General features: G+C 58.2%; 1 protein-coding gene and 1 long non-coding RNA gene across 3 annotated transcripts; both read left to right on the plus strand.

The window, feature by feature from the left end:
* Positions 1 to 1,214: 1,214 nt before the first annotated feature.
* Positions 1,215 to 3,243, plus strand: LOC135983344 (uncharacterized). Its single transcript, XR_010600931.1, has 3 exons — positions 1,215 to 1,671; positions 2,586 to 2,686; positions 3,047 to 3,243. It is a non-coding gene; the product is annotated as an uncharacterized LOC135983344 (long non-coding RNA).
* Positions 3,244 to 3,362: 119 nt separating this feature from the next.
* Positions 3,363 to 10,348, plus strand: LOC122172927 (uncharacterized). 2 transcript variants are annotated; one of them, XM_065594443.1, is made up of 8 exons: positions 3,363 to 3,540; positions 3,952 to 4,057; positions 4,265 to 4,360; positions 5,040 to 5,175; positions 5,429 to 5,523; positions 5,671 to 7,340; positions 8,269 to 8,450; positions 9,123 to 10,348. In XM_065594443.1, exons 2-6 carry the CDS (start codon positions 3,956 to 3,958, stop codon positions 5,959 to 5,961), a joined length of 720 nt encoding a protein of 239 aa, XP_065450515.1. In that variant the 5' UTR covers positions 3,363 to 3,540; positions 3,952 to 3,955; the 3' UTR covers positions 5,962 to 7,340; positions 8,269 to 8,450; positions 9,123 to 10,348. The 2 variants fall into 2 exon arrangements, with proteins under 2 accessions (XP_065450515.1, XP_065450514.1); XM_065594442.1 differs by having other exon boundaries at positions 5,671 to 8,450.
* The last annotated feature ends 1,212 nt before the right edge of the window (positions 10,349 to 11,560 follow it).

Here is an 11,560-nt window from a genome sequence, read left to right on the forward strand (position 1 = left end):
GGGAGCGTGCAGCAGTGGTTAGTGAAGGGGCCTGGAAATAAGGACTGCTGGGTCCCATCCATACTTCTGACACTCAGTGTGACCCTGAGCCAGTAGCTTCCCCTCCCCAGGCCTGGTTCTCATCAGTGGAGTTGGAGTCGCAGTCCCGACAGCCCAGGGGGGTTGGGAGGCTCTAGGAAGGTGTGTAAAGTGCTGGGATGTCAGGATCCTGGAGGCACTGTCACCCCCGCACTAGGGCAGTGTCCTGCACCCCCTGCTGCTGGCCGAGTTTCTCCGTCCCTTGGCAATAAGACAGATTCTTGTTTTCACAGCCAGGCGATCGCTTAGTGTCATCACCCTGCTGGCTGGGCAGGGTAACTCCTCAGGTCACCACCACCCTCTCCAGCCTGCCTTGGGCTTAGAGAGTGAGGAGAAGGACAAGGGACGACACTGAACATCCTCCATCCATCGCTCCATCACCTAGAGCAAGTGAGTGCCATTAGGGTTCCTTGGTGCCATTCCCTGTCTGTCTGGGGAGAGGCAGAAAAAGGGGGAGAGAATCTCTCCCAAAGGAGATTGGATTTGCAAACAGCCCCCAGGAGCCCCTCACTCTCAAACCAGGGAGGGGCTTCTCCAGAGCCGTCTCCAGTGTGTTTGGAAAGGTCCCAGTAATGGGGCTCCCAGCCCTTCCCTTGTGGGAGACTGTCCCCAGGCTGAGAGTCTCTGAGCTAGGCCAGACCCTGTGAGCTGCTGAGCATGGAAATCAATGGGGAAATTAGGGGGCCCTGGCCTTACTATGCCTAGGGTCTTTGAAGTGGGGAATGGTTTCCCAGGAGAAACCCGGACTCCTGGGTTCTGTTCCTTCTCTAGCCTGGGCGGGAGGGAGGGGGTGTTGAGTGTGGCCTGGACTGGCAGGAGGGAGCTGCTTGTCCAAAGTGACTGATGGTCTTTGTGACTGACCCCAGTGCTCAAAAAGGACGAGACTCCCCGGTTCTTGCAGCCCCAGGGATGACGAGGGGGAACATTGAGGGGGAGCAGATCATGCAATGAATTCCTGCCAGTGGGGGTAGCTTGCCCTCCCTGTACCCCTGTGGGGGGGAGGAGGAGCTGCTCTGGCTGGGGCAGGGATGGGGAGGGACCAAACAGGCTGGTTAGTGAGAGGCTGCCTTGACCGCAGACTCACGCCTACTCCCCGCTGGGTTCCAGGATGGCCAGGCTCCTGAGGAAGAAGGCTCTGCAGGTGGCCCCAGAGCCTGAGGGAAGCAGCTGCCATCTTCTCCAGGAGCAGAGCAGCCCCTCCATCCCTGCTGGCGGGGAAGGAGCTCCCGGCCGGGCCAGGAGGTGGAAGTGCCGTTCCCAGCGCAGGCACCGAGGTGGGAGAGGCAGTGGCCAGGCCAAAATGGAGCTGGGCCAGGATGTGGCTGGGCAGGCAGGACCAAGCCCAGGAGTGGAACCGGGCAGGGTGGCTCTGGGGCTTGTTGTGTGGGCAACAGCGGTCCCAGGAGCCCAGCCCTGATTTCTAGCAGGAGGCATCGCCCTGCCCGGTCACTGAGGAACTTCCAGCCTTCCCAGGGCAGGAGGTGGAGGATCCCTCTCCCAGCACCAGCAGCACGGCCCGCTCTCCATGGGACAGCAGCAGCGCCTGGGACTCGAGCAGCAGCGTGGCCGATGGACGCTTCTGCTTTGTTCCAGGTGAGGAGCCAGGCTGGGCTCAGGGAGGGTGAGGAGGGGGCTGTGAACACCCTGGGCCCAGGCCCTCGACCAGTGCTATGGGGGCGGGTTGCTATCCCAGGTTTCTGGCCTGAGCCACGTGAACCCCACTGACACTAGATGCTGCCACTTTGGTCCTTGGTGCTCCATTGGGCGGGGGGTGGGGGAGGGAGGCACCTCCCAGGGAGTCCAGGACAGTGTGAGGGGTCTCTTTGCTATGGGCTCCTGAAGGAGTTGGGGGCTGAAGGCATCACTGAGAGGGGGGAGTGTGGGGCCCGATCGGCCCTAGGTCCAGGAGGTGGGAAGGGGGCACATTGCCCCACCATGCCCAGGGCCGGCTTTAGGCCGATTCAGCCGATTCGGCTGAATTGGGCCCCGCGCCAAGAGGGCCTCGCGCTGCAGCTCTCCACCCCGCCCCCAGCTCACTTCCCCCTCCTCCCCTCCCCTGAACGCTCCGCCCCCTCCCCTGCTTCCCACGAATCAGAGATTCGCGGGAAGTCTGAAAAGAAGCAGGGGCGGGCCGGCAGCACAAGGTAAGCTGGGGTGGTGGGGGCGCGAGAAGGGCTCCGGGGAGGCGCGGCCCGTTCCCGCAGGCCCCAGTGGCTCTGGCCCAGCTTGGCTCCAGCTCGGCCCCCGCGGCGTGGCCCGGCCCGGCTCCGGCTCGGCCCCCACGGCGCGACCCGGGTCTGGCCCGGCCCGGCCCCTGCGGCGCGGCCCGGGTTGGCTCCGGCCTGGCCCGGTCCCCGCGGCTCGGGTCGGCTCCGGCCCGGTCCCCGCAGCAAGCCCCGCCCCCAGGAATCGGGCTCCGCTCTTGCTAAAGCCGGCCCTGACCATGCCCCTGTCCTTCCCCTGAGTGGCAGCAGGAGTCACCCTGTCCCCTTCTCTCCCTGGTGCAGGGACTGCCAGGGACTCAGAGGACGAGGAGGAATGGGTAGACGTGGTAACAGAGGAGGCTGCTCTCAAAAACATCTGAGAGCAGCTCCATGGCCGAGAAAAGGTACAAATGTTTCCCAGTTGTGCTGGAACCGAGATTGTCCTGCCCCTTCCCAGCACCCTGACCCCCGGCAGAGGGTCTTGGCCCTCATGAGCCACCACCCCTAATGGGAACCTTTCTCCTCCATGATCTGGGACCCCCAAGATGGGGGTGTTTGTCACACACCAGCCGGGGTCTCCTCTCCACACAGGCACTGTCCCAGTTCCTGACCCTGCTTGTGTAGGAGTTGTGGGTGATTTGGACAATGGGTGGGTCCCCACTATCCCCCATTCAGGCCTAAGTCCTGCAGCTGGTGTGGCTGGGGCAGGGAGGTCCCTGGCTAACTGGCTCTCTCTCCCCTAACTGCACTCCTGGTGGGCGCAGGACGAGGCCCAGCAGCTAGTGTTCCTGCACGCCATCCACCCTGCGTGTCTCGCTGCACAGCAGAGGGGGCAGGACACACTGGAGCCGCACTGCTCCAAGGCAGCTGTGGCGAAGAGGATTGTGATGAGCGAGACATGGCGCCCGGCAGCTGGAGGGTGGACAGAGACATAGGAGGGGCAGGGGTCTCCCTGGACTGGTTGGGGGATGGCTGGTGCTGGAGGGCAGCTGAGGGCAGAGATTGCTGGCGCTGAAGATTGGGGAGAAGACGGGAGAAATAGTGGGCAGGAATCAGAGGAGCGGGAGGCAGGTGGGGGGATCCTGCTGGCTGTGTCGGGTGCTGGCTGTGTAATCTCCTCATTGGGAAGTGTCAGGCCCAAATTTCACACGCTCCTTTGTCTCCTTTGAGTCTCACAGGAGCTCATTGAGGAGCTTCCTCATGACTCTCCACCCGGCGCCGTCCTGGCCAACTCCCTCATTGCTGTGGCCAACCTCAGGTACCGAGACCCTCTTGCCCGGTTCCCCTAACCCCAGTGCTGCTCAGGCCCATGGCTGGGAGTCACTGCCCCTCCCACTCCCAGGGGGGCTCCTCTGGCAGAGGTGGCAGGAAGGTTCACTCCCACTCCTGGCTGCTCTGTTCTTTTCACTCCAGTCACATTGCAATGGCTTTGGGGAGAGGCTGACTCCCAGGATCAGATACAGGAGGGGCAGCAGGGTCCAGGGAACAGGCACCATTCCTGCCCTGCCACTGTCTGTCTGGGAAACCTTGGCCTTATCATTCCCTGGCTCGGTGCCTCAGTTTCCATTCTCGCCAGCCTCTGCCTATTTTCCTGCAGTTTCACGTCCGTGTCAGTGCCAGTCCCAGCCCCACACTGCACAGTCTAATACCGGCTCCTCTCTCTTGCCAGCACCATGACACCTGCCCTGGAACCAGAACTGGAGACCCACCTCCTCCGAGCTGCCCTGCACGCAATCTTCACCCTGGGCACACAGACGGACACCACCCAAGTCCAGGTAGATCAGCTAAATCATGGATTGAAGAGCCAGCTGTCATCCTGCCCGAATCCTTGCTAATTGCCTACAGTGGGATGTGAATGAGAGAGGCCAGGATACGTGTTTGGGGGTCTCACCAGTGCTTCCCAGAGACTCCTCTTCTCATCCTGTGGCAGGTGTAGCCCCAGTTTTCCTAACTCTGACCCATGACTCTCCCTTGCTTTGCAGGATCTGCAGAGGGTCATACCAGACCTTCTGGACGCCATGCTGGGGAACCTGCTGGCAAAGACCCCAGACACTGACAAGCTCCACTACATCTTGGAGGTGAGCCCAATGAGAAGGGTGGGGGCAATTTTACCTTAACTCTTAGATCCCTTGGGGATGGGGAGGGACTCATTAGCACAACACATGCACCCACCCATCAATCCTGAGCTGCCTCCTTTCCCCACAGCACAATAACTACTGGATTGTGTCCAGGGTGTCGCGAGAGAGAGCCAGAGTCATGAGGAGCAGCACGACCCTGCTCACATCCACCATCACCCTCCCTGAGTTCGACGGAAGTGGCCTCTGAGCCCAGCTTCCTGACTCCAGGCGTAGGCGGGCTAGCTCCAACAGCTGTAGGATCTGCTGTGCAGGGGCTGTGGGTTAGGAGTGTTCCTCTTGGGGAGGCAGAGTCAAAGCAGAGAATAAGCCTGGCTTGAGTCAAGTTCTTCTTATCCTGGTTAAGTGGCAACTCTCGCTTTTAAGGGGACCATGCTCCAGATTTCTGCCTTCCTGTCATCCTGCAGCAGCTGGGGAAGCAAATCCTCATGGAGGGCCCTGCCCGCATCCCTGTCTTCCAGGCTCCCTTGCGGGCAGAGATAATTAAGGCTCCAGCTCTAGCTCCTATCCTCTAGCATCTCCTGCAGAGGGGCTGAGGGGAAGGAGAGTCCTGGCCCAGGCGGGGACTGGGAGCTGACAGGAAAATGCTGATGGAGTCCCCTTTCCCTCTCCCTTCCATTAGAACTCAGCCGAATTCCCCAGGATGGGTCACCACGTGGCACAGCTGGCTCTGTTCGTCGGTGACCCAGCCAAGGACATCAGCCGGCAGGACAGGGAGGGGGTTTACTGGCTCTACCAGCTGCTGCTGCACCAGAGGGGTAAGGAACCCAGCTGGGAAATGGCACCCGCTAGACGATTGAGACTGGGACCCCAGCCAATTTCTCTCAGACTGAGCCCAGCTGGAGGATGAGTCTCTCTCTATCTCTTTATGTGTTCTCCACCACCCCCGCAATTCTGTTGGGCCGGGCACACAGCGAGGACTCTGCCCACTGTGCAGCCACCAATGGGATTGGAAGGACACAAGCCCTGCAACCAGAATGACAAATGTGTGTGTGTGTCTCTCTTTCCCAGAGCTGACCATCCACGAAGCCGAAGACCTGTGGGTGTGCGACTGGAACCAGGACAGCAGGCTCCTGGGGTACAAAAACACAGCCAGGGTCGGGGAGGTAAAGACACTCTGCCAGGGCATGGCACAGCTCTGGCAGTGTGGGTGGCTGCCTCCTGGAGCCACTCGACGGAGATGCCGTTCTAGGCCAGGATTTGGAGCCTGGTCCTGGGCAATCTGCTGAAGCCTCACATCCGGTTGGTTTCAGGTCTTTGGCAAATTCTTCTTGGAGGGGCAGAGAAGATTCTTCCTCCGGATAGCAGTGCTCGCCATACACAGCCTCCTTCTACATGTCAGCCAGGCTGGGCTGCTCCTCACCTACTCCCTCCTGGGGCAAGCTCAGCAGCTGATGGGGGACAAGATGAGCAGCTGCATTAGACTCAGGAGATTGGGGCAGGGCCCAGGCCTCCTTCCCATCATATGGCCATTCACTGGCTTGGCAGCAAGGCGACTGGTGGGGAATGAGAGTAAGAGCAGGTGCTCCTGGGAAGGGAGGTGAATTCACCTCCATGAGCAGGCGGGAGCCAGCTTCTCCCCAGAGCAGCTCCAGCCCAGCTCTATAGCAAGGCTAATTAATGACAAGCATTGCCTCATCACGGACTTCTGTTCTTGGGAAGGGCAGCAAAGTCCTCTAAGTGCCCTCTGCGAGCCTCTCCTGTCACCCGAGCCACCACCCAGAGTTGTTCCCATCATTGGCAGCCCGGGAGGCCAAGGACTGACGGGTGATGGCAACTGACCAGGCAGTTCTGAGGCACATGGGCGGGGGAACTTGTCCTGCTGCCGGCAGGCTGGACCCGCTCTAGAGAGAACGGGAGGATTCAGTCAGCAGGGGCTGCTGATCTGCCCCATTCACCAGGGCTGCCATCCTGCGGCTTCAGCATTAGTGGCTGGGATGACTTGGGGAAAGGTCTCAACCTCCCCACATCCCACTTCACTGCTGCCAGAATCCCTCCTGCCTCCCGCCCCCCCCCCCCCCTGCTAGAGCCTCCTCCCTGCCCAACCTGGGTAGGAGTGGAAGAGAGGGATCTGAGAACTTGAGCTGTGGGTTGGTGGTGGAACAGCTGTCGGGGGCACTGAGGGGGAGGTGGCAGGAGCTCACCCTACAAGGAGAGGGGGTTGGCACTGGAGGTCACTAGAAAGGACAACAAGACTCCATTCTGGGGGTCAGGAGGGGGAATCCATCCCCCAGAGGTGGGCAGGTGCTGGGTGGAAATGCTGTTGGTTCCAGGTGCCCTTAATGCCCCCTGATTCCGGGGGGGCGTCTGAGTCTCTGACAGGTCCTCGTTCCTTTGCAGCAGGAGGACGTCACGGCCAACATCATGCAACAACTTCACATTATCCAGCACTTGCGCCAGGTGCCTGAGGCGCTGCAGGGGCTCTGCCTCTGAGGCCACCAGCAACTCCCGCTCCCTGTAAACGAGGAGTGTAGTGAGGCTGAGTGGCCTCCCTCTGAGCAGGAGAGCAAGGGCCCCCCACACGCCCCTTGGAGGGCGGAGCCTATATTGCCCCGCCCCCCTCGCCTGTAGGACTGTTTTTTGCCTGGCAACCAGGGCTTCTAGGAGAGTGTGTTGAGACTGAGTGGCCTCCATCCGAGCGGGAGAGCGAGGGACCCCCTACATGCCCCATTGGAGGGCGGAGCCTATATTGCCCCGCCCCCCTCTCCGTAAGGACCGGGGTGTGGCCGGAAGTATAAAAGGCCAGCCCTGCAGCACAGTTGGGGGAGAACCTGCAATAGAGGAGGACGCTCGGCCTGTTCTCCGAAGGCCCCGAGAGGAACCTGCTCCCGGCTGTTCCCAATCCCCAGGCGTGGACGAGGACTGGCCCAGAGTATCCGCTGCGGTTTACCCCGAGGAGCCAGAAGAGGCCTGGAGGCCGCAGGTACCAAACCCCGGGTAGGCAGGAAGTAGCCCAGGGGCAGTCCCGGAGCAGCTGGCTGCAGAGCCCGGTGTGGCTCAGTCGGTGTGTTGGAGCTGGATCCCTGCCAATGCAGGGGCAGCCAATCCTGCCCCTGCCAGGGCCCTGGGCTGGGACGCAGTGGAGTAGGGTGGGCCCGTGTCCCCCTGCCACCCCATCCCGGGTGGCTGACCCCCTACACGGCGCAAGGAGGCTCTAGCCCAGGACAGGAGCTCCCTTATCACTCACCTGGAGGACTGTTTGTTTGCTGGCTGCCTGAGCCCTACTCAGGCTAGAGCCAGCCCTGTCAAGACTGTTTGTTTGTGGGCTGCTTGGGCCCCACCCAGGCCGGAGCCACTCCTGATAGACTGTATTGAGGGGCTGACCAGTTGAGCGACCCTAGCCCAGGTCGCAGCCTGTTAGCAACAGCTGATCGCCCAGCCCTATTGTGGGCCCCCGGCTACCCTGCAGACTCTAGTCCGGACCAGACTGGGCCAGCCGGAGTGGCCTCCCTCTGAGCGGGAGAGCAAGGGACCCCTACAGGGAGCTAGTGGAAGGGGAAATGGAGCCCTCTGGAACTCACAGAAACTCTCTCTCCCCTCTCTGTGGAGCAGGGTCCTTCCCTCTGCCCCCCAAATTCCTTCATCTGGGGCAGGAGCTCTTTCCCTCACACCCACCCCCCTCCCCCCTTTCCTTGATCTACCCCATCCCATTCCCCTGTGCCCAGGCAGAGCTCTCCCTGCCCCATATGGTGCAGAAAGGCCCTTGTGTCAGGGCCACAGCTCCAGCCCCACTGAAGCTCGGAAAGCTCCACTTTTGAGGAGGTGGGGGTGGGACAGAGGCTCAGGGCTAGCTTCACCTCCTGCCCTTTATTCTCCCCTTGGCCCTTCTATGGGGTCTCTGGGTGTGACAGGAATAGGAGCCTCCTTCCCAGCTGTGTTCCAGGCCCTGGGATCTGGCACAGCTTCCCAGATGGGCGCATCTTGTAACGGAGCCACGTCAGGGAGCAGTGGGGACAGGTCACCTCGTCCCATCCAAGCAAGCAACGCTGGCTCTCAAAGAGGCTTAGATGGAAGACCCCAATCCCTCATGGAGGTAAGAGCCATTTACTCCTTGGGGCCTGTGGGTCTCTTGGGGAAGAAATGGCATCCCTGATGCATAGCCTGGCTGGGAGCTTCCCCTGTCCCTGGCTCCCAGCTCTGGGACAGAGATGTCTCCATCATCGTACTGTTGCCAGCACAGAGTGCCCGAGGACAGCAACAGTGGGGTCTGTTGCCCGGTGTGCGTCACGCCAATAAACACACCAGGGTGGAGAAGCAATCAAAGTTTATTTGAGATCTCAAAGTGGTGCAAGGAGACAGGCATGTCTCAAATCAAGCACACCAACATAAGCAGCCTTTGTCTTTTATACAGTTTGTAACTAAGCCTTTCCCTTCTTCCCCCGTCCTTTCTCACCCCCCTCCTCCATTCCCACCTCTCCCCCTTTCTCCCTCTGGTTACATTACACGACCTTGGCTGTGCAGCTTGTTCTCACTGTTTCTTTCTGCAAGTAATCTTGTCCTTTAGCTAGAAGCATGTAGGTTTCCCTTATCACTATTGCTTCCCAGGTACTGGCCTGTGAGGTTGGTAAAGTTTAACATGCAGGGGCTTTGATTCACTTAGGCCTAGAGCGGGGGGGCTTCATCGACTCTCGGGTCTTCCAACCCCCCGAGTTACCTAGGGTGATGCCTAGTGACACCAACAGTACCACCCTGGTTTTGTTCCTAGGAAGGGGCTCCCCAAAGACGTCCTCGAATCTGGACTCATGAGAGCGTTTCTGGTAGGAGGCTCCAGCCCCTCGGGCATGAAGAGAGCATCAGGTAGTCTCGATCACATGGCATCTCTGGTCTCCAGCTCCACTTCCCGCAGCAGGGCAAACAAACCCATCAGCTCCCAGAATCCCAACTCTTTAACTTCCTTCCGCTCAGCAGTGAGGTTTCTCCAGCCCCCTCACCACACCTGTCAGCCCCTGAATGATGAAGGGCCTGAATGTCAGAGTTACCAGAACAAGCAAACTCCAGTTCCAGGCAATGGGGCCTGTGTATACTCAGCCCCCTGGAAACTGGGTCTGAAATGGGGAGCAAGGACCCCAGGCCAATAACAGCAGGAGTGGGCAGAGCAGGCATGTAACAGGGTGCTTTCCCTTGGGCTGCACAGCCTGGGGCCTAGCCAAGCTGATTATAGAATGAGCCCTAACTGAGAGGCAAAAGGGGTGAGAGGCCTGTGGGTGCAGGCTGTACAAGCATGCAGCCGGTGACAGCGACGAGATGGCGAGGGATGAAGCTTGGACAAGAATAGTACTTGCCCCTCATGTGGGCCAGTTTCTAAGGAGGAGCATATATGACAGGGGGGCTTGGCCTGTGGGCAATAAAGCCTGGAGCTAGGTCAAATGGATTACAGAGTGAGCTCCACCTGAGGGGAAAGCCAGGGAAAACCGCAGCAAAGGTACAGGAGCAGGCCTACCTGTTTGGTACAGGGCCTTGGGGCAGAACCTAGAATCCAGGGTAGGACTGGTTCTCCCATGGTCTCTAAGGAAGGGGACGTACAAGGCCATAGAAAGGGCTACCAAGGTCAGCAAGGGCAGGCCAAGCCAAAGTCAGGCTGAGGAAAATCCCAAAGGGACGGAGGACCTTGTTTCGGTTAAAGACATTTTTGGACTTTTCGTTTGGGATGATCGCGACCCAGGAAGGAGCAGGAAAGCTGTGACACCAGGCCTTGCCAGGAAGGGGCACCTATCGCTTTCACAGACCTTGGGAGGCAGGCCAGTCCTCGCCCACAGACAACCTGCCAACCTTAAGCATATTCTCACCAGCAACCACACACTGCACCATAACAACTCTAACTCAGGAACCAATCCATGCAACAAACCTCGATGCCAACTCTGCCCACATATCCACACCAGCAACACCATCACAGGACCTAACCAGATCAGCTACAACATCACCGGTTCATTCACCTGCACGTCCACCAATGTTATATATGCCATCATGTGCCAGCAATGCTATGTACATTGGCCAAACTGGACAGTCACTACGTAAAAGGATAAATGGACACAAGTCAGATATCAGGAATGGCAATATACAAAAACCTGTAGGAGAATACTTCAACCTCCCTGGCCACACAATAACAGATGTAAAGGTAGCCATCTTACAGCAATAAAACTTCAGGACCAGACTCCAAAGAGAAACTGCTGAGCTTCAGTTCATTTGCAAATTTGACACCATCAGCTCAGGATTAAACAAAGACTGTGAATGGCTATCCAACTACAGAAGCAGTTTCTCCTCCCTTGGTGTTCACACCTCAACTGCTAGCAGAGGACCTCACCCTCCCTGATTGAACTAACCTCGTTATCTCCAGACTGATTCTTGCCTGCATATTTATACCTGCCCCTGGAAATTTCCATTACATGCATCCGACAAAGTGGGCATTCACCCACGAAAGCTTATGCTCCAATACATTTGTTAGTCTTAAAGGTGCCACAGAACTCTCTGTTGCTTTAACAGGGCTCCCATAGCAAATGAGGACATTCTCCCATGAGGACCAACTTCCTGGGATTAGAGAGGAGGGGGATAAGAGACTTCTGAAAGAGTGAGGTGGGATTTCCAGCCCTAAAATCCCCAATGAGGAGAAGATGAACAAACAGCTCCATTCCCAATTCTCATTGATATAATCATGGGTAACAGGTAATTTACATAATGACCAGAAAACTAACTTTGATGGCTATCTATGTATCTATTCTATTTATTTATAATTTGCTCATCCCCAAAGGGAGTGGGAGGCTTGCCAGACACCTGGCAAGACACAACAAAGCAAGCTAAACCATGGTAGGCCAGAATCTCAGCGCAGGAGTTCTGGGATGTTTTTCTGATCTCCAGATCTTCCCATCTCTCTCATGTCTGAGCAGTTCTGAGGAATTCATTATGACTCCTCAGGGGAGGGGCTTTCAGGCCCTGAGCCTTCTCTCAGGGTCCTCCTCATTGTGGTCCCAGAGCTCTGCAAATCAGGTTTGTTCAGGAAGACCTATTTTCCATGAAACCATGGTGACTGTCATTGATTCTACTTCCATCCTTGCTTCATTGTTTATTGAATCCCCTACCAACTTTTATACTATTTTGCTTGGGACTGATATCAGGTTAACCAGCATATAATTTTCCAGGTCATCCCAT

This window comes from Chrysemys picta, chromosome 4 (genome assembly GCF_011386835.1).
Source record: "Chrysemys picta bellii isolate R12L10 chromosome 4, ASM1138683v2, whole genome shotgun sequence".
NCBI lineage: Eukaryota > Metazoa > Chordata > Testudines > Emydidae > Chrysemys > Chrysemys picta.